This window comes from Ascidia mentula, chromosome 6, assembly GCF_947561715.1.
Source record: "Ascidia mentula chromosome 6, kaAscMent1.1, whole genome shotgun sequence".
Lineage (NCBI taxonomy): Eukaryota > Metazoa > Chordata > Ascidiacea > Phlebobranchia > Ascidiidae > Ascidia > Ascidia mentula.
In genome coordinates, this window is record NC_138571.1 from 12,722,968 (window position 1) to 12,745,039 (window position 22,072).

Here is a 22,072-nt window from a genome sequence, read left to right on the forward strand (position 1 = left end):
ATCATCATTCAACAAAAACCCTAGGTTTTCTGAATAGCCCAAACTAACGCCTTCCATTGCCATATAAGGTAAAAGTTTTTTGTGCCTAAAGTCGTATGGGCGGTGCAAGTTGTAAAACAAAAAAGTAGCACCTCGATGTCATGCTGTTAAATATTTCATGTAAAACCAAGTGTTCCGTTTTACCTGCAGTTTAAGCTTCAATGCGTTTGCCAAATCAGCATTCCTTGCATAGATGAACGTCAACAAAAAAAATTTTGCGCCGCAGGCCCGGTTTCCCGGTTGGCTTGTAGCTTGCCGCTCCCGTTTTGTAATTGAAATCTAAGGAAAAAATCCGGCTTAATTTACCATCGTTTGTTGCAGAAAAGTTGCGCAATACTTTTCGAACGTTTTTCGAACCAGTCATCGTGGCGTGTAGGGCTTACGTTCCACGAAGAAGTCCCTTCTGTAGCCATGCAGTGTTGTTGTTTTTCTGCCTAGTCATTGTGCCGCCGTTGGTGGCCAGTAGCCGATTGATGTCATTGTTTGAGTGTGATCGAACAATGCTCGTTCGTTTTGTTACGTAACAATGCTTCGATCAGTCACGTGAAAGTTACCCTTGTGCCATAACACGTCGACTGTAGTCAAAAAAACTCTTAAAATACAGCGTTAATTTAGCATGCCAATACATGAAGCTCCGACATCAGTTTTGAAAATCACTTATTTCAACAATACTGTGATGACAAACAGCATTTTTCCACAAAGCTTTTAAATTTAAGTTGGTGCTGTACGAGTTTATCCTTGAAAAAGTCGGTTTAACTAGTTCCAATAGTGCTTGCAACGCGTTTATATCACGATTAAATCCGACCCAGTCGCAAATGCCTAAAACGTGGCAGGAACAGATTAATCAAATGTTCCCGAGTAATTTATTCAAAAATGCCGGTTGCGAACAGCTAGACTGCTATTCTATGTAATCACATACGACTGTTGAAGAGATACCATAGCCTCAGAAAGGATTGCAATATGATAAAATGAACCTCGTAATATTGAATTCGCTGATATGGAGACAAACCTTTAACTCTTTCAGTGCAGACATAATAGCCAACAGAAAAAGTTCTGTCCCATGCAAATTTGGCGTCATATTTGAAGCTGAGGTGAAGAATGGTAAGCCGGTATGACGTAATGTATTGTCCCAAACGAAAGCAATTGTTTGATGTTTAACAAAAAGGAAATTTTCAAACCGACATATAACGTCTTTTTTTCCGAATTTGGACTTGATGATTTAAAGGAGAAACGAACATATTTGAGTTACGTATGTTTGCCTTTGGAACAATACGCAACCCAGCCCTTGCTTGTCTACAGTGAGTCACGGCACACAAATACTACGATGATTGAAAAAATACCCCCTTTCGTGGATGAAAGACTAAACTGGAACTGCAGACGGCGTATTGATCCATTACTAAAAGTGTCACAAGCAAAACAAAAATCGTGTCCTTTGCCGCAAGCAAAAAATAGCCCCCGGCCTTTTAAAACTTAAAACAATGATCAGTATTTACGGATATGAAGCTGCAGTTCGTGTTTTGACTTAACGGGAGATTTTTTGCGTAATTTATTGATACGTGGTGTTGTTAAGAAAACGAAGAACCTAAAATAATGTCACGATTCCGTTACACATTTAGGTCTCAAATTTGCGGTTCAATCAAGGTTATGTCGTTGCACTGTCGATTGTTTGTTGTATGGACATACACACTCAGAAATCGTGAACCTCCCTCTAATCATTAAATTTACCAGTGTGGCGTTCCTGTTCTTGTCGCTTTCAGCAGAAAACGAACCGGTCAACACTGGTTGCGGAACATGATACCCGTAAGTGCCTTGCGTCTTGTGATTTTGGAATTGTTGGAATGTCTGAGTGCATCCGCGTGTAAGTAATGGTGCATATCAGCTGTCCGAAATCTTATGTAAATGGGTTTAGTACAAGCGAATATTGATCTGCAAGGTGTAAGGAATTGTGATACGGCATAAGAAGTGTGGTTGCATTACGCAATTGGAAATGTTGAGATGCCTTTTTAGTTTGTTTTTTTTTTACTTGAGCATGTCCGATAAAACGAGCGAATTTAACTTTGCGAAGTTATTTGTGTTTTTTTAAGCCCAAGTTTCAGTGGCTTCAATTAACTAAGCCTTATTTTAACGTCTTAAAATTTTTTTTATGTTACATATCAGTTGGTAATGGAATATATTGTAGTCTACACTAACATGAACGAATTGCGGCACGAAATTATTTTCTCCGTTTCTCGACGAAAAAACCCCATCACATGCTTAAATCCGCATGCAGTAATTGGCCCGCGGCAAACACAATTTGGTTTGATTTCCATTTTTGGAACGATAATTTGAAGTTATTTTAATTATTTTAGGTTCAAAAATGTTTACTCTTTATACACACAGCAGTTTCTTTTTACAGTTTTCTATAAACATGAACTTCATGATGCAAACCACATATATGAACAGAAAAAAATTCCTGCATGTAAAACTATATTATCGTGTGTAATCAGAACAGTTTGTAGACAGCAGGACTTGACCGTTGGCTATTATCGAAACCAAAAGCATGTTACTGCGTTTACGAAAGATTTAATCTTTTGTATGCCTTTTATTCGTATCGAGCGATACCCGTTGCAAATCAAAAAGGCGACCTTCTCTATCGTGTGTTAAGGTAGTTCATCGTGGTTGTATCGTTGTATGTTTCTGCGATTCCGGACGAAAAAAACCCTCCGTATGTATTCAGGACGCAAAATTACATTTCTTACATTTGCATAGAATGAGTTCTGTCACAAGATCTCACAACAGCACGTGATGGTCGTCACAGTTGGGCGCACAAGGTTCCAGTGTCGTTTCGTCATTGCCTACACGTGGCAAGTCGACGCCTGTCTTGATCAGTTTTAAGCGGTTTGGTTGCCGGTCTCTTGCGCAACCCGGTAGTCATAATCTGTGGTTGTGTTTTTCCCGCCGTGCAAGGACGTCATTGAGAAAAATCCGCCAACGCGGCGTTTCGTCATTTCCGGAAACGCTCCCATGTGTTCGATTTGGATTGCAGAATGCGATGCAAGAGACTTGTTTTTGTTAGTGATGTTAATGCAAGTGAACTTTTGTAAACGCTTGCCATTTTACTCATGTTCAACCGGCTCTGTATTTTCATTGCGAATCAATTAAAAAGGTCCCACCCAAAAACTTTGAGATTATTTTGCTGATATTTTTTTATACTTTTCACCTATCAAATGTCCATATTCATAATCACAAGTTTAAATCCTCTAACGTTTGCTTACAGTAAATGCTTTGGATTCGACACTATAACATTATTTCCTTTTATGGGGTCACGTTCTGACAAGGCATATCTATTATTTAATGTTTGGCTTGCTGCTCGACGAACTTTGCCTGACTTTAGGACCAAGTCGGCTTCTGACCAAATACGGCACAAGGTAGAGTAATCTAACGCGACCCTTTTGTCGGAGCCGACTTTACAACGTATTGTTCGAGCGTTCGACGCTTAACAATAGATACCCGGGCTCAGAAAGAGAACTTGTTTACTGAGTTGCAAAAAAAAGTTCTACCCCACGTGATAAAAATCGTGTTTTGCGCTTTCGCGTCCATTTCTTCTGGGCGTTGAGTCGTTTCTGTTGTTCTGGTTGGTAAAGTGACGCAACATGCCGACAACTTTGCCCCCGGCGTTGTGAAACGGACATTTATAAATGAGGCAGCAAGCGAGAAATCAGCTCAATTGAAGGACAGGCAGTAAGTTGGGATGGACGAAGCATGTCTTTGCTTGCAGATGGTGTTTACTAGACAGGCACATGCAAATGGGCTTGCATATGAAAAGGTAGTCACAGTTTGAAAGCAGAACGTGCAGTGCTGCGTTTGAGACCCAGACAGGAAGGGAAACAAATGCTGGTTGGTCCTAACATTGCGAATATAAGTTGTATCTATTAGTTTTCATGCGCCAATAAACCCGCACTTCGCTTGAATCGTCATGCACAGAGACTTTTTTCCAACAGTAAATGCGCGTTGTGTTCTCACAAAGCAACCTGGCTACATAGTTTTGTGATGTAACAGAACTTTGTGGTTAAACTTGTCCAGGCTGGTAGTAACTTAAGTTATTTTTTGCCTTCAGCGATTTGTTTAGGGTAAAATTAATAAATCAAAAAAACTAAACGGTTTGGCGGCCGAAGATGGCTGAAACCAACGGCAAAGTTACTGGTTTCAGCAACAAAGTTTCAGATTCCGAGACACCTCCGCCATCTTACGAGGAAGTGGGGATTGAAGTTATCACAACAAAGTAAGTTTGACTTAGTTGTTTTATTGTGTTCTTTTTCTAATCTCTAACCTTTAGCGCAACAAAATACTTTCGCAATTAATTTTGCACATCTAGTGTGTGCTTGCAAAACTCCAATTTACCAAAAAAAACCACATTGTACAATTATGTTAAAAAGCGTGCCATTTTAAAGCTCCATCATAATTTGTATTATAAGTACAATTGTGGACACAAAACTATGCTTTAGTAAGACTTGCCTCTTTAACTCGAGGAGATTCTGGCCCTTATTGGTTTGGCGTTATCTTTTTCGTGGCGACAGCAAAGAGATGCATGCAGTTTTTTTTGCATTATTTTTAACTATAATTTCTGTCACGAAGTTGTGGAGCAACGCGAAAGTGGCCAGCAGTGTGCAAATCTAGTTTGGTATTTTTGGTCCGGTTAAGCTAAAGGTTAAATATCTCTGCTTTAGCAAATAGACTATATGCACATATTCCGACAGTATTTTTTCACTGTCAGCTAAAACGCTGTTATCAAACTGTTAACAGTTGTCATAAATTGACGTGGCTGTGGGCTTTATGGTGTCGTATACGATGTTGCAACATTTAAAATCCTTTACCTGTAAAAGGAAAGTTCTGGGCTATAGGTCAATACAACAGCAAGCGAAACTCGGAACCACGTGACAGCTGCGTCACCACAACAAACTTAACCCGTGTCAACGTGTTTACTACATTATCGCAGATTTTGGAGAAGAAATTTATTCCCTACTGTTCATTTTGTAGATGGTTTTAAATCGAAAAACATTGACCCACTGCTTGAAAAATCCCCGAAAATTTGTTTTGAGGGTTGACAAACACAATGCCATCTGGTACACAGACCAGGTCGATACGATAAATATTTTATTTGCCGTTTTGCCGTTATTAATGGTTTCAAAATGTTCACTATTGTGCTCGAGCGTGGCTGTCTGACGTAACGGTAACAAGTGGCCTCTTGTGACGCAACTTCCGACAAAATGCGCGCCAGTCATCATGTACAATTTTGTATTATTGTTTCACTAGGTCAGTACAGCAGGTAGGATTAACGCGAAAGAAACGCAACTAGTATAGTTGGAAAGCTATATAGTGAAGCCTAATAGCAATATGCTTGCCAATGGTAGTGATGACCATTTGGAAGACGGTACTGCCCAGCCTTTTATCGCGCAAACGCCACCTGTTGCAATAAAAAGGTCGGTTTCGATTGCGTATTGGTAACAAACACACAGTTGCTTTAAAAATGGAAGAAATTTTTTTGCTTCAAAAAGTATTTTCAAACAATACTGCAGCAGATAGTTTTCTAAATAATAAATTTAATCATCATAGAAAACACTTGTGTGGTTTATGTTAATAAGGTTCTGTTACAGGTGTATTTTATTAAACCAGAATCAACACTGTTTTCAAATTCAAAATAATTATTTGTTACTTTATAAAACATTCTTTGGTTTAAATGAGCAGCAAAAAAGTAGCAACAAAAACCAACCCCAAATATCCAGGACTAAACACTAATCTCTGTGGTGATATGCAAACACAGACAGTGATTTGTTTACCCAACTCAAAGCAAGGTGGCATTTTTTTCACATAGCATATACAACTTAACCTGGGTGTCTGCTAGTTGTAATCAATTGCTGTAAGACTGTCAGTTAATCTGTATTGTGATGTTTTTTATGCAAATGAGTGCTGTTTTAAATTTGGTTTTAATTTTTATTTGCAGTGGCAAAAAAGGTAGCATCCAAGGTTCTGAAGGAAGCGACTCCAAGAAAAAGGAAGAACCACTACCAAAAGTTCCATATTTAACTTTGGTAAGGGTATATATATATGATACATATATGCTTCCATGCCAAACAATCCGTTATTTGATCTACTCACGTTATTTGATACTTTTTTCAGTATCGCTATGCTGATAGTCTGGACTACTTTCTCTTGGTTATTGGAGTTATATCGGCAACAATACATGGCGTATCCATGCCTGTCATGTTCATATTCTTCGGTGACTTGACAACAACATTCGTTGACTTCGGATCCGTTTTTACTGGAAACTTGACCGTTTCCACTCTGAACGCTAGTGTTGTGGATAACCTGACTGCCCAAGGGTGGACAACGTAAGTTGACGCTGAAATTTTTTTATAAGCCTATATATCATTAACTGTTAATGTACAGCCTTCATAGAATCATACATGTATGATATTAACAGTTGTATTTCTACAGAGGTTGCAGTGGAGTGTTGGTTCCACCAAATCCTACTGATCTCAATGCCCTTATTTCAGACATTGCTATTAAGTTTGCAGCTATTGCAGCAGCTGTGTGGATTTTTGGAGGCCTACAGGTGATATACTTGATAAAATATATTTAGTATTATTGTTTGTATTGAAATTTTGCAAATAAATAATAATATCCATTTTCTAAGAATGGATTCAATGGAGCTTTTTATGCTAAAATTTGTGCATGTTTTTGGGACCCAAGTTGAAAACTTTTAATATGGAACCTCATGATCCAGTCTACCAGTCTTTGGCCTTCGTTTACCCTTATTTAAATTTAAATTCTATTGCAGGTCACATGCTGGTCCCTTCAAGCTGTTCGGCAGATCAATAAAATCCGACTGTCGTTTTTCAAAGGCATTTTACGCCAGAACATTGGATTTTTTGATCTGAATTCAGCCGGCGAACTGAACACAAGACTTGCAGAGTATGTACCAGCTTATTCTCCCAAAAGCTTCTACTTGTATAATAATATATCAGTAGTAACCGGAAACTTGTTGTAACAACCCTTATTTCACGGTCCATGTCGTTTTATTGCTCAAGCAGTTCTAAATGTTTTTGTTATTTGCAGTGATGTGTCCAAAATACAGGGAGGCATTGGGGACAAAGTGTCGATGGCCATCATGAACGTCACTCGATTCATCGGTGGTCTTGTTATAGGGTTTATCTATTCCTGGCAACTGTCACTTGTCATTCTTGCGGTTTCCCCCCTTTTAGCTGCTACCGCTATAATGATGTTCAAGGCAAGTATCTTTTTTCAAGTCACTGTCTTTTAACATTGTTTCTGCAGCCTTGATTAGAAAGTAATTTGATGTCGGCTTTAACTTACAAACAGAAATAGTCATTCACAGTGTTTAAATGTGTTTTATAATTAGACTAAAGTTTTAAAAACTGGCAGGATGGAAATATTTGAATGTTGTATACAGTGATGATCTTTTTGATGCTAATTGTTGTAAATTTTCAGCTTTAATTTAATTCTCCTAAATGATTTTTGCCAAATATAACAATTCTTTTTTGTGTTAAAAGGTCATCGCTGTGTTCACGAAAAAGGAATTGGATGCCTATGCCAAAGCAGGTGGAATTGCAGAAGAGGTCATATCCTCAATAAGGACAGTGGCAGCCTTTGGAGGTCAAGAAAAGGAGACTGCCAGGTGACATTTCCTCTTGTTCTGTGTGGGTTGATTTGTGTTTTGAATATCTATTAGCTGAGTCCTTCAAAAGGTATTGCCAAATGCCATTTTAACTGTTAAAGGTGTTTTCATTAGTTTACATTACTAAAAAAATTACTTATAAAACATTATTTAGGAACATTATTTTTACCATATGTACCCTGATTTTCTTCTGGCAAAGATTGTGTGGTGTTCAACAAATTTTCTACATGCATTCAGCCCACTGGCTGGAAAACTCTGTGGTCTAGAAACGGCCCTGAATATTCTAACATCAAACAACACTTTTTAGATACTTCAACAACCTGAAAATAGCCCGTTCAACAGGAATTAAAAAGGGATTCTTTGCTGGATTTTCCATCGGCTCATTGATGCTTGTCATGTTCTGTACCTATGGGTTGGCTTTTTGGTATGGTTCAACTTTGGTGATAGCCGGAACCCTGGATGTTGGCGGACTCCTTACCGCATTTTTTGGCGTGCTTATTGGAGCCTTCTCTCTGGCTCAGGTAAAAAAAGTCACGTCCTTATGGCGATCACTTCAATTTTGGATTTTTTGGGTGGGAAATTTGCCTTTTACTGTTGTTTAATTTCGACCGTAAAAAAATACTGTAGTTCGTGGTCTCAGCTTAGGACCAACTTTCCCAGGTACCCACGCCTATAAGTGATTATGACAAAAGTATTACAATCCCTGCTAACGCAAAAATTCACCAGGGTGGTAGCGACGTCGAGGCTTTCGCAAACGCTCAAGCTGCGGCTTACAAGGTGTTTGAAGTGATTGACCGCGAACCGGAGATCGACAGCATGTCGGACAAGGGTCACAAGCCCACCAAGGTCGTCGGCGAAATTCAATTTAAGGACGTGAATTTCAGTTACCCGTCGAGAGAAGATGTCCAGGTAAATGATGTTTTTAATTCTGGCACCGATGCTGTTTTTTCTTAACTGTCGCCAACCAGTATAATTTCCCTGTCTATGTTTATGTTAATATTTGGTTCCAGTAAGGAAACGCGGTGAAAACAATTGTTTGCCCTAACTTGATTGAATTTTAGGTGTAAGATACTTTTGCGTACTAATAAATTGCTTTTTTTACCAAATACCTACTTAGTTAGCCTATGTTGGTGGCTCCCAACTTTTTGCTTAGTGACCGAATATTTTTCAATAACGACTATAGTTGCCAGGGCCTTTCCTACAAAAACTCGGTGGTGGCCATTCTGGTAAACCGCAAGACCTTGTTGAAGTATGGGGCCCCTTTTTATACAACAATTTATTTTGTAAAATAGTTCAATCTAAAAAAATAACTTACTCCTTGGTGATGGCCCACAGTTTGGGGCAATTGTTTTAGAAGGACGTATCTAAAACTTGTCACGTGACTCTGTAGATTTTACACGACGTCAACTTCACAGCGGAAAGTGGTAAAACGACAGCTTTGTGTGGACAGAGTGGATGCGGAAAGAGTACTTGCGTACAACTCATACAACGTTTCTATGACCCCCAGGTCGGTACAAATTTTTGTGACATTTTTCTAAATTTTTAAACATTTATACACGCGGGAAGATATCCAGTAATCTGTAGCGATTTTCTTAGTTTTTATTACGTAAGGCGTTCAGAAAGATTGTGAATTCGAACGTTTATGTATGTTAGGAGTTTACATTGGCAACTATATCCTTGGTATTGTAACTTTTTTTCACAATAGAAAGGAGTGTTGGAGTTGGACGGTGTCGACATTCGGACATTGAACGTTCGCTGGCTGCGGGAACACATCGGAATCGTATCCCAAGAACCGATTCTATTCGATACCACTATAATGGAAAATATTCGATACGGCCGTGATGACGTCACAGACGACGAGATCGTGAGCGCCACCAAACAATCGAACGCTTATGACTTCATAATGCAGATGCCGAACGTGAGTTTTAAAGAATATAGTTATTGTTTTGATGGAAGTGTGAATAGTACTGTGCCGTATACAAAGCTGTAGAGTAGCACAACTTCACCCTAGCCTATAGTAGGGTTACTTCAATGTGTTACTTCAAATTGCATGCATTAATCCTGAATCTTTACCGCCTATGTTTACGTTTCTGGTTATCAAAAGCAACATTGTTAACACCATTAACAGTATATCAGCAATAACGAAAAAAATATTCTGCCATAATAAATTATTTTGCTACGTTACTGCAGAAATTCGACACAATGGTTGGAGAAGGCGGGGCTCAGATGAGCGGAGGGCAGAAGCAGAGAATTGCCATCGCTCGAGCCATCGTTCGCAACCCGAAGATCATGTTACTCGACGAAGCTACGTCAGCACTGGATACGGAGAGTGAATCAGTCGTGCAAGCTGCACTGGAGAAGGCATCACAAGGTACGAGAAACAATAATACTTGTTTGTTAAGTTACGGGTGGAGACCACGTGGTTTAAAAACTTCTGCTCAAAATTCGTAAAAATGGTATATTTTTTACCTGTTCACGGCACTCTTGCAGATTTTGTATCATTTCACCGTAAACGTGTATAGTTTCATTTTTCCTACCAATATAATGTATTTTAAAATGTCTGCTGTTTCGTTTGTATGGTTATACATAGTAAATATTGGCTTAGACCCTTAAACCTTTCTTACCATTTCCCCGTACCTGTGTTAAGTCGCTGCACATTTTCAAACGAAAGTCGTGTTGCATAATACCTGCCGTTTGGCTTCAGGTCGTACGACTATCGTGATCGCCCACCGGTTGTCGACCATCAAGAACTCAGACAAGATCATCGGATTCCACGAGGGCCAGGCAATGGAACAGGGAAGTCACGACGAACTTCTTCAAGTTGAGAACGGAATTTACCAGAACCTCGTTCATATGCAGAGTTACACAGCCGAAGAAGGTATTTAAGATTAAAATTATCCGAACTGTTTGGTGAACTTTACATGTCTTGCTACATGTTATCTTTGTTGTTTGTCTGTGGTACTGAGCTAATTTTAAGCTGTGTTGGCGTTTTTTTTGCAGGAGCCATCAGCAAAGACGACAAACCACTTTCTCCAAAAGGTAAACAAACCATTACCCTTATGTGTTCAACAATGTGATAAAAGTTGTCCACACATTTGCTATGCTATGACAGTAGTTAATTTAGATATCACCACCAATTGCTTTACTTCCATAGAAGTGAGGATGTTGTTTTAGTCCCATAAAATGTAATTATAAGCAGCCTGCGATCTTGATACAAGTAACTCAAAGGCTAGCTTATCTGTATTATCTGCTCTTTGCTAACGCTCTGTTAGCATTTTTCGCGACCCAAAGATTTTCGTTTTTCAGCATCGTTGCGACAAGTGAGTCGAACGAGCATCCGAAAGAGACTGATCAGCACCACCAGCATCCGATCCGACTCCACCAAGCACGGAGCAGATGATGACAAGGAGGAAGAGGAAGAAGACGAGGAACTTCCAGAATTCAATTTCTCCAGAGTGATGGCGATGAACAAACCAGAAACTTTCTACATAATTTGTAAGTATCGAAGTTCTACGTTTTTCACATGTGTCTTGCAGATCCCCTGTGGAATTTAACCCGTTTGTCTTGAGTTTTACCGGTATATGATCTGTGTTATGTATGTATCAGTCACATATCGCGTATTATGAGGTCGTTTTTGTATAAGTTCTTATACATTATCGCGCATACATCACTTATTACGTATTGGAAAAGAAAATGAAAATTTTGCTGACATACGAAAGTCATTTTCGTTTTCGGACTTTTGCATTTGTGTGATGAGTGCAGTCATTCTAAGACACAGTCTCCAAAGATTCCCAAACAAACCAAAAATTAATCTCGCTTTTGGTGAGGTTTGAACTCGCGGTCCTTGGTTTTCCGTTCCTCTCACAAAACTACAGGAGGTTTGCGGCCAGACATTGGCCTGGTTGTGCACAGCCTATACGTTTACCGTGGGATGACCGATATTTACTCTTATTCTCGATCACAGGCGGGTGTATCTCGGCGGCTATCAACGGTGGCTTGCAGCCAATATTCGCCATCCTTTTTGCCGAGATCCTTGGAGCTTTCGCCCTTCCTGACCAAGCCGAAAAGGAATCGCAAATCGTTCTCTACTCACTTCTGTTTGTGGCGATTGGAGCCGCCGCATTCGTGGTCAACATTTTGCAGGCAAGTTTCTAGCAACCGAAAATCGTGTCATTTTTTGTTGTTCCGCCACCACTTTCCATAAAAGAGTTAAAAGTAAAAAGTGTTTGAATGCCAAAAATCGAAAGACAGGTGTACACACTCTTTTGACCTGTAAGGTCACATCAGTGCAGCTGATGACTGTGGCACTGAATAGTATGGCTCGTTTTGGACATATATACGAAAGTAGTTTCTTTCCAAAAATTTTCATGGGTTTTAAAGTGCCAAACACTTCAGTCTTTTTTCTTTTTTAAATATTCTGTATTTACCTTCACGCGCATGTAAACATCATTGCAATTTTTTCACAACAGGCGACCTGCTTTGCCAAGTCTGGAGAGGAACTCACAATGCGACTGAGAAAACGTGCCTTCCGCGCCGTTCTTCAACAGGAAATGGCATACTTTGACGACCACCGTAACAGCACAGGCGCGCTCACAACTCGACTTGCAACGGATACGTCAAAGGTGCAAGGTTGTACCGGTGTTCGCGGTGGAGTCTTGGTTCAAAGTATCTTCGCCCTCGGTGAGTCTGCGCAAGTAAAAGTGTTCGATCGGTTAAGTATGAAGTTTGTCTTGTTAAAACTGCAGCTTGACACACGGAATATAGGTAGTAGTTCCGAAAGCTTGCGAAAAGCCGGTGGTTCTGACATATTTCTCTATATTCCACGCTGTCAATAATGTTTTTTGCGCTGAACTTGCTGGAAGAACTGCAAAAGGGCAAAATGCTGTCGATTATTACAAACAGTTCATGCAAAAAGGAAAACTATTGTGGAAAAGATCTATTAAGTTTAAAACCACAATCTATCCTACAATAATATTAATAAATCCTAATTTGTGTTCAGGTGTGGCTTTGGGAATCGCCTTTGGATACAGTTGGCAACTTACTCTTCTCACACTGGGCTTCGTTCCTCTCATGGCTGTGGCCGGAATGTTGCAAATGAGAGTTTTCACCGGGCAGGTAATGCTAAGTACATAATATCATTTTCTTTTTATAGGATGTGGAGCCAATAACAACGTTTTTATAGTGAGCTGCAGACAAAACCACTGTTTCGACCTAATATGTCTCATCTGTGCGATTATTGGCTTCATTGCGTATGAATGATTTTTTTGACGCGGAGTCTGTCGGCTTTATTGGATTTTAGCTTTTGCTTGGTCACAGTGTTTCCACCTTGTTTTCCCCGTAAGGTTGCACCTAGTTTGGTGCCAAACGGCTGACGGAAATTGTAGTCACCACGAAGTGGAAGTCTTACTTGGCTATTTAGCTGACAAGATCGTTGTAAGCCACACCAAAGTTGTACTAATGAGACCTTTAGGTCGAGACAATGGCCCTGTAGCATCCCATGATATTATTTACCTTTTTAGCACCATGTCTTGATGTCGCCAAATATTCTACTTGTAGCTAAGACTCTTCTGGTACTATACCTTCCAGCCCAGCTAACTAGTTTTGTGGCGATATGTTGCGAAGGTTTGCAAACTTACTTAACAGCCCATATTAGCTCATTGTAGTTACTTTGGCCTTCGGTGCATTAGATAGATATGTATCGTCAAAAATAACTTTTACGACTGTATACTAACAAGTCAGTCAATATTGGGGTAGGTATAACCAACTTATTTGCATGGACAAAAAAATGTCAACAAAACCTGAAGCCAATGTCATTTGACTTCCAATGCTCTCAACGCACGTATTTCGTTTTTTCAAATGTTGGTCATTTGCAGGCGAGCGCGGAGTCAAAGGCTTTTGAGACAGCAGGCCAGATCGCAACCGAAGCAACACTCAACATCAGAACAGTAGCTTCCCTCACCAAGGAAGAAAAGTTCAACGAAAAATACGAGGCAGCCATGTTGCTTCCATACGCGTAAGTGTCAGATAGTCGTAAAATGGTGTTAAAATATTTAGGAGTGGTGCAAAAAATGACGAGAGTGCAACGTCCAGTACACAGTTACAGTATGTTCACTTACAAAAACTTCGTTTCATCACGAAATGCGTCGTCAGTTTCTCCCTTTTAAAAAACGCCGTTGGTTTTGCAGAAAAGCGAAAAGAAAGACGTATGTGTACGGTGTGACGTTCGGTTTCTCACAAGCCATCGTCTTCTTTGCTTATGCCGCCACATTCAGATTCGGAGCCTGGCTGGTGGAGGAATGTCTCCTTGACTTCCAAAACGTCTTCAAGTAAGCATTTGAGATGTTTGTGAAAAGGAACAAAATAATTTAATTCTTGTTTTTGACCCGCGTGCAGTGTAGTTTCTAAATGCTGGCATTCGGTCGAAATAGAACTGAAAAACGTTTCGCCTGTACATTTGGCGTCGCTTTCCGGGTTAGCAGCATTGTTTTTTGTGCAGAACTTAATGATAAACTCTTTTAAGTCGCTTCGCCTCTAAACGCAATGACGTCGACTTTTAAAAACACTACCTGAATTTGCACGAAAAAAGTGCAAATTTACCATACCTTATTTTTTAATGTTCGTATGGAAAAATACATGAGTTCGTATTTCAAATTGTTGTTGTGAAGCAACAACGCAGTCAATCAGCTGACGTCAATCCGAGGCTTTTGCTTCATAACCACATAATACTTAGCAGTAATTTGATGTCGCCAACATATCGACAAGCCACAATACATACCTTTTGCATTACAATACCTCCTAACGCACACGATCACCATGGCAACCTCATTTTTTTAGAGTGTTGATGGCCGTCATTTTCGGGGCCTTCGCAGTGGGTCAGACCAGCACCTTCGCACCCAACCTCGCCGAAGCGAAAATCGCTGCCACGAGGATGTTCAAGTTATTCGACCGCGTACCCGAGATCGATAGTTACAGCAAGGAAGGGAAATCCCCGGTATGTTTTTCATTCATACTTTTTCGGAACGAGATTTTGTTTCGCGGATTTTTGTATGCTGGCTTACTGTGGGCATCGGGCGATGTTACCTGCTGTTGTAAAAATTGCTACACAATGATCGCTTGTCAACAAAATATACATGCTGCCTCATGAATCATAAGTTGGAAGGTTTTCGGAAACACATATAGTTGTGAAGAATATATCTACTAACTTAGCCAAGAATCACCTACATGGATTGCTATTGCATGGTGTAGCCATTTCTCAGGCGACTACATATAAAGAACGTCCACGGAAATTTATTCACGTCTCCAAGTCATGATAGGTTTAGCCCAGGGGTGCCCGAAGATTGCTAGTAGATCTGTTCCTGGGGTTACGTGGATGGAAATTAATAGGGTTGGATAAATAAATACATATCTGCATCGCAAAAGGGGTTCGAATACTGGTTGGGTGATTACCAAAATGTACCGCCAAGAAAAAATGGGTTAACATCACCGATGTAAACACTGCGAAAAATTAATTACGTGTGGATTTTAGTGCAATAATAATTCATTTGTACGTTTTTCACCTTCAGAGCTCGACCAACTCGAAGGTCGACTACAAGAAAGTGAAGTTTAACTACCCGACCAGACCCGACGTACAGATCCTTAAGGGGCTGAACTTGAACATAGAACCGGGCAAGCGAGTGGCGTTGGTCGGTCAGAGTGGATGCGGAAAGTCGACATGCATTCAACTGCTTGAAAGATTCTACGATCCTGTCGAAGGAGCTGTGGTAAGAAAGAACTGCACTTGTGGGGAATTTTTCCTCTTTTAGATATTTGAAACGACTGACAAATCGTTATACTGGTTTTGTATTCTGTTGTACTTATTGTAAAAACAAGGTACAGGGGGTGGTATATTCGACACATTAGCATTTAGTTTCGCCTTGTTCGACACAGTGTACACTGTATGGGGATACTTATACAAAGCCAAGGTAACTTACAAACTGTTAAAAACACCAGGATGTCATGTTGTCAGATACGAAAGTACCTTTCCAAATCGTCGATATGCCATGTTAACCATCCAACTTCCATTGATCAACTTGGACGTAACATTATGACACTCAAAAACTTATCTTTTTGCAGGATCTCGACAATGAAGACTTGAAGAATCTGAACATCGCTTGGTTGCGAGCGCAGATGGGGATTGTGTCACAGGAACCCATTCTCTTCGACAAAACTATCGCCGAAAACATCAGATACGGTGACAACTCACGTGATGCAAGCATGGAGGAAGTAATCGCTGCAGCGAAGAACGCGAACATCCATAGCTTTATTGATGGTCTTCCAGAGGTAAAAAAACCCTTGCTTTGTTAGTCGTTGTTTGCTAACAGGGTTAAATGCTTTCGTGGGTTTGTACGTACTTTGTTACCCAATGAAGTGATGGCCACTAAAAGTCACCAAAAAGTGCTTGTCTAGTTAGTAAGCTGGCAAGACGTTAGTAGTCGTTAGTCGGAACAATGTGCACAGCTTTTATATTGGCTTTTTTTAGTTTTATCTTCCGGGTGGCAAACTTTGTTTTTGATTGTCTCTGCTCTGGCTTATTTTATTGGATTGTTTTCTGTATTTCCAAGTTCCAAATAAAAATGTTCTTAAAATCGAAAAAAATAGTACTTAATACAAAACAATGACATCAAAAATCGTCGTTATTTCTGTACATATGCATGTACGGCAACTGCTGCTATTTTGTGCAACCGTTTAACAGCCCCTTTTTTCCTGTTCTTAGGGTTACGAAACCAACGTTGGGTCAAAGGGTGCCCAGTTGTCCGGTGGTCAGAAACAGAGGGTGGCGATCGCGCGTGCTTTGCTTCGAAACCCGAAGATTCTTCTTCTTGACGAAGCGACCTCAGCCCTCGACGCTGAGAGCGAAAAGGTAAAATAGTATGAAGAATTACCTACTATTCGAAACAAGAAAGTAATTTCTGACCGTGGCTATCGGTAGTTACTGAAACTGTAATGTTATTGTGATGTTCTTAGTAACATGAATGCGGTAAAAGTAGGATTTTAGATTTTGTTTTATCAACCCTGTCACCCAGTGTACACGTATTTACCTTTCGTTTTTCCGCCAGGTGGTGCAAGACGCATTGGACGCTGCCAGCGAAGGTCGAACCTCCATCATAATCGCCCACCGTCTCTCAACTGTCAAAAACGCTGACGTTATCTGCGTGCTGGAGAACGGAGTTGTTGTGGAAAAAGGCACTCATAATGAACTCATCGCCCTCAAAGGATCCTACTTCAGTCTTGTGAATGCACAACTCCACAAGAAGGGCGAATAATGTGTAATATACTTGTTTACAGCTAATATAAGTGAGTATTGGGAATACTGTCGTATCCAAAGTGTTTGGTTTTTGTATTTTTCCACGCACCCGCTGACATTTTAGGCTAATGTGTTTACCGTTTTCTACGACTTCCAACAAGACGAGATAAGTATTATTTGCATAACACATCTGACACAAACGCAAAAAGTTCCAAAAAGGCAAAAAAACGTATTAACTCATTAAGCAACATTTGACCACGTATACGCATACATAGTAATACATAACTTGTTTTATCAACCACGAAGGAACGGAACATTGAAGTCCATAGCCGCCTGGTTGATTTTGTAAGTAGGCAAATTATACGTCCGAGCGATACTTCAATTGAACTCAATGCACCACCGAAAAGTTTCATACTTAACACTGTACCCCCGTAAGTTTACTTGCGTTAAAATCTTTCACTTCTTTTCTCCAGCAAGTATTGCGTTTCCCATTCGTTACCTCAAAGCCGTGTATAGTGGTAATACTGCAGCAAGCACTTCTTACCGTTGGTTCTGCATCGAAGCTGTGTTTTGGATCAAAAAAAATTTGAACGGAGCGGTGGCGAATATAGGTTTAGGTCGGTTGCCGGTTTCGAAATAGTTTGACAACATGTGCTGATACGTTCGCAATTTCAACCCAGTGATCTGGTGTATCCTCATGAAGTGCGAATGCCTGTAATTGTGAGCTGTTCAGTTCCTGTCATCCTGTTTTGTTTTTTTGAGAAAGACGTTTGATTTTCATTCCCCACAAACTTGTAGGTTTTTACTGACAACGTTGTATGTCATGTTTGGGCTAAAGAGTTTGTATGTTGCCACAAATGTTTTCCTATTTTCAATTTCCTAAAATTCCATTCTTTAGGCAAACCTGAACTGAAATCTTTGCCTGACTTTTCTGTTTTGTATTTAGCCAAAAGTTTCATCGGTTCGTTCGCTTATTAATTTTTGCTTTTAACGCGCCTCCATTTGTAACAACGCAATAACCACCATAAAAATTGCCAATTTACTCGTGTCACAACCAACGTTGACTCTGCTTGTAAACACGCTTGTAAGTCGTCAGCGCAAAGTTGCCGACAAGTTCGCTTTTTGGTGTAAATAAAATACTTTCCCTGAAGACAAGTTTGTGGTTTAAAGGCTGTGGAATTAGTGTTTGCTGTTATACAATAGTGGTTATCTTTATATGGTAGTGGTTAAGGTTATACTGTATAGTGGTTGAGGTTACACCGCAGCATGTTTGACGGTTATTCATACAAACCGCGGGTGCCTATATTTGCCTTTTGTGGCGTAAGCATTCAGACTCGCTTGTGTGGGCAGAACTGTGTGACTAATATCACTGGTGGGGGACTTATATCATCTGGTATGAATTACACACGCTTAAAGTAAATGAAAACTTGCAGCTATATGCTCATTAATAATGTTAATGGAACCGTGCCTAATGTTGGTTACTTTTAGTTGTATGATTCGAGGTATTGGTGAAGTCACTTTCCGCCTCCACTACGAGGCTAACTGCAATGATCAGATAAAATCACTGCTTTATAGCGACAACGCGATTTCAGAGTGGCATGCGTTGATGTAATTTATTCGATTATATCTCAATATTAAAAATCATTATCAAACGATTACCATTAACACAAGTTGCTTTTTGCTGCATAAGAAATCAAATCATATTTACTTTGCCCGGGAAGATACTACGCACATGAGCAATAAACGTGAAACATAAAGTGGTATTACATCACTGTATGCACGTTCTATTTGATTTTTTTCGGTAATTTGTTAATTAGTTAGATGAAATTATTTATCTGTTAATTGGGCAAATAAAACGTATACATTACGGTTCAGAAGCGCCTTAGTTGATGTGGTTGCATTTTGCATCATAACTGATTGATTTTTTGTTAATTGGGCAATTAAAACGTTTGTACTACGCTTCAGAAGCTTCTTTGGTTGATGTGGTTGCGTTTTTTATTATTACTGATTGAAAACATTGAGCTAAAGTAAAAAAAAATGGACAAATGTGTAGAGTGGGCTGTTTCAAACAACTTTTGTGTTTTAGGATTTCGTCTAGCGTCTATAGAAATAAAGTTATAGGCGGTTAAACTTGGTGGCCGTAAAAAGCAACACCTGTTTGATTTGCGCTATATGAGCGCGGCAAACAAATATTTCACGTCAAGGTGTCAAGAAGGCAAAATGCCGCTGTTTACATAGTAGCTACGTAACCCGCGTCACCAACAATATCTACAAATGAAGCAAACAACAATCACTTACAAACCTAACAAGTTCACTAAATAGGGCAGGTGAAAATTCAAGACATGTTTTTCGCCAAAACTGTTGGGAACAACATATTGTGGAAAGGTGGTGCATTGCGGAGATGCTTTTCGTCGTCAAAACATCTCCCGGCGAATGCGAGTGTTGAAAAGATGAAACGACAGATCAGCAGTATTGTTGGAAAAATGATGAACGTTGAGGTGTTCGAGGAACATGTATCAACAAGGAAACAAGGTATATTAAAAACGGTAGTTTTTTCAAACACTACTTTTTAAGAACACAAAGTTTTTAGAATACTACACGCAGATTTACTGTTCTTATAATTTTAATGACAAAATGACAGGTCCATAAAGGACATTGGGGAAATTAGCCAGGTCAGCAACAAAACCGTGCAGGACAAGCCATGCCATTTTATTGAACTTGCAAGCCAAAACGTGTTAATTAAATAAAACATGTATGTGGTTTTACAATACAGGCCAGTCATTTTGTTTTCAGAATTTGAAGGTTATGGTTAAGTATTTTTTAAAGAAACGTGAAACGCGGTTTTTCAGTTAAAAGAAAAGTAAAAAGGTTTATGAAAATGAACGCATAAAGGTTGTATTTTCCGAATACGGTGCAACATTTCACCAAGCGCACTGCTTCTATTATTACGTCACTGCGTGCATCAACAATTAGTCGAACACCCTGATTATCACAAGCAAACGTATTTACAGGTGCGGTATTGCGATTGGAAAATAGCGGCCGGGAGTTGATAAATTTTTGTGGTACTGATTACCTGGGTTTGTCCTGCCACCCTGATGTATTGGCAGCTGGAGAACAAGCTTGGAGAGATTACGGTGTTGGCGCAAGTTCTGCTCGGTAAGTCAGTCAGTCTTTTATGTAAAAAGATTTCATAGGCTTTAATAAGAAACATCAATTTACCAAATTTACACTTCATAGTCTTATTGGTGGAACTAATCCAATACACAAAGAGTTGGAAGATAAGATTTCCGAATTTCATGGTACAGAGGAAACAATGTTGTACATAAACTGCTATTCAGCCAATATTGGATTGTTTCAAACACTATTGTCTGAGGTATTGCGTTTAGACGACTGCAATATTCTGAAGACATAATTATGGCTCGGTTAGTTTATTAACAAGGTCACACTTTGTTTTCGCTATATGTATAAAACAAGCCAAAGCAATTAAGATGATGCTGATTTACATGTTAGGGAATGGATTTGTGATTCCTACTTTTTCAGCCAAATGTTTGTAAACATTGCGGCCCAAAATCGGTGACAGAAATACGAAACACTCATCCTAAATACGGGAGAAAATAGAAACTTTACGGTTGCAAATCATTATTAGGAAGATGCTGTTTTTTCTGATGAGCTAAATCATGCATCCATCATCGATGGCATTCGCCTTTGCAAAGCCACCAAGTACAAGTATAAGCACCGCGACATGGAGGATCTCGAACAAAAACTAAAGGATGCAGAAAAATGCAGTCATCGTCTAATTGCAACCGATGGTATTTTTTCTCTGGATGGTGATTTTGCTCCGTTGGAGGAAATATGCAATTTGGCAGACAAATATGAGGCTCTGGTGTTTATTGATGAATGTCACGCTACCGGTTTGGTCGGAGACACTGGCAGGTAATTTTTTAAATTTTAATTAAGGTTATGAACGAACCTGGCAAAGGCTGACGGACCTTCGACACGAGAGATTTTAGAGAATACTGTAGAAAAATTTTGTTGGTATTATTTACTAAAAAAAATTCTTTCAATCAGTACATGGTGGAAAACGAAAAGTGCTGCAAAACTTTGCTTAATTTGGTCATCATTTTTTGCAGAGGAACGTATGAACTGTTTGGCGTTAATGACAAAATAACTTTAATCAATTCGACTCTGGGAAAGGCTATCGGCTCCGGAGCGGGTAGGAAACGAATTCTGTTAACTTAACACAATGTCACCAGTAAAAATTTACTCTTAGGCGGATACACAACGGGGCCACGGCCAATAATAGAGTATTTGAGAAAAAGATCCCGATCCTATTTCTTCACAAACACTCTGCCGCCGATAATCGCAGCTTGTGCTAGCAAAAGTATCGACATACTCATGGAAAACCAGGAACTTGCAAAAGATGTTTTAGAAAAGACCGAAAGGTTGGCTGTCAATGTTGGCAGGACTGACGTAAAATTGTTCATGTATGCATCGTTTTAAAGGTTTAGACACCAAATGAGTGAAGCAGGATTTACAATCCGCGGTAGTAGTCATCCGATATGCCCAGTGATGATTGACGAAAAAAGAATTAATAATGTGATAAACGACCTCCACAATGAGGGTTTGTCTTTGAATTTTTAGTGGTGTTTTTATTATAATTTTCGTTAGTAAATATTGGTGTATTGTTGCAAAATACGTCACTTACGCGAACGGCAGGAATGTAATAAAAGTTACAAAAGGCACATTTTAATGTCCGCACGACAAAAACACTGATCTTCATCTGGTGCTGCCAGGCATGTTCACGATATGTTCATTATAGGTACTGCAACAACATTCATCACGAATACTTCATAAATGTACTTGCTTTTTTTTATAGTACGATTTTAAATATCGTCAACTTTTAAACGTTTTTGGTGTGTTCAGGTATTTATACAAGAGCCGCCTGTTACCCCATAGTACCACAAGGAGAGTCGAGAGTCCGTGTCCAAATCTCTGCGCTGAATACATTGGAAGATATCGACAAAGCTGTTGGCACATTCATCAAATCTGGAAAAAAACATGGAGTCGTGCCATGA

The 22,072-nt window shown here is 39.6% G+C and overlaps 2 protein-coding genes across 3 annotated transcripts; both read left to right on the forward strand.

Moving 5' to 3' along the window:
* The first annotated feature begins 4,139 nt into the window (after window positions 1–4,139).
* Window positions 4,140–18,141, forward strand: LOC145906853 (ATP-dependent translocase ABCB1-like). 2 transcript variants are annotated; one of them, XM_082994327.1, is made up of 25 exons: window positions 4,140–4,300; window positions 6,020–6,107; window positions 6,196–6,407; window positions 6,514–6,631; window positions 6,857–6,990; window positions 7,135–7,306; window positions 7,590–7,714; window positions 8,022–8,235; window positions 8,441–8,623; window positions 9,105–9,221; window positions 9,420–9,632; window positions 9,905–10,085; window positions 10,419–10,592; window positions 10,715–10,753; window positions 11,021–11,209; window positions 11,679–11,857; window positions 12,184–12,394; window positions 12,714–12,829; window positions 13,588–13,727; window positions 13,900–14,040; window positions 14,549–14,705; window positions 15,277–15,474; window positions 15,827–16,033; window positions 16,467–16,613; window positions 16,810–18,141. In XM_082994327.1, exons 1-25 carry the CDS (start codon window positions 4,194–4,196, stop codon window positions 17,014–17,016), a joined length of 3,969 nt encoding a protein of 1,322 aa, XP_082850453.1. In that variant the 5' UTR covers window positions 4,140–4,193; the 3' UTR covers window positions 17,017–18,141. The 2 variants fall into 2 exon arrangements, with proteins under 2 accessions (XP_082850453.1, XP_082850454.1); XM_082994328.1 differs by lacking the exon at window positions 4,140–4,300 and adding an exon at window positions 5,371–5,498.
* Window positions 18,142–19,463: 1,322 nt separating this feature from the next.
* On the forward strand, window positions 19,464–22,072 carry LOC145906450 (2-amino-3-ketobutyrate coenzyme A ligase, mitochondrial-like). The gene is made up of 8 exons (XM_082993865.1): window positions 19,464–19,529; window positions 20,009–20,153; window positions 20,235–20,370; window positions 20,644–20,930; window positions 21,128–21,210; window positions 21,268–21,439; window positions 21,500–21,618; window positions 21,921–22,072. Exons 1-8 carry the CDS (start codon window positions 19,481–19,483, stop codon window positions 22,070–22,072), a joined length of 1,143 nt encoding a protein of 380 aa, XP_082849991.1. The 5' UTR covers window positions 19,464–19,480.

What these genes read in the sequence shown, in the direction of transcription:
- LOC145906853 (XM_082994327.1), top strand. Translation starts at nt 4,194, where the DNA reads ATGGCTGAAACCAACGGCAAAGTTACTGGTTTCAGCAACAAAGTTTCA. An exon ending in GACTTCCAAAACGTCTTCAA is followed by an intron (nt 14,041 to 14,548) that starts GTAAGCATTTGA and finishes TCATTTTTTTAG; the next exon opens with AGTGTTGATGGCCGTCATTT. An exon ending in TTATTGATGGTCTTCCAGAG is followed by an intron (nt 16,034 to 16,466) that starts GTAAAAAAACCC and finishes TCCTGTTCTTAG; the next exon opens with GGTTACGAAACCAACGTTGG.
- LOC145906450 (XM_082993865.1), top strand. Translation starts at nt 19,481, where the DNA reads ATGATGAACGTTGAGGTGTTCGAGGAACATGTATCAACAAGGAAACAA. An exon ending in TGTATCAACAAGGAAACAAG is followed by an intron (nt 19,530 to 20,008) that starts GTATATTAAAAA and finishes ACGTATTTACAG; the next exon opens with GTGCGGTATTGCGATTGGAA. An exon ending in GTTGGCGCAAGTTCTGCTCG is followed by an intron (nt 20,154 to 20,234) that starts GTAAGTCAGTCA and finishes TACACTTCATAG; the next exon opens with TCTTATTGGTGGAACTAATC.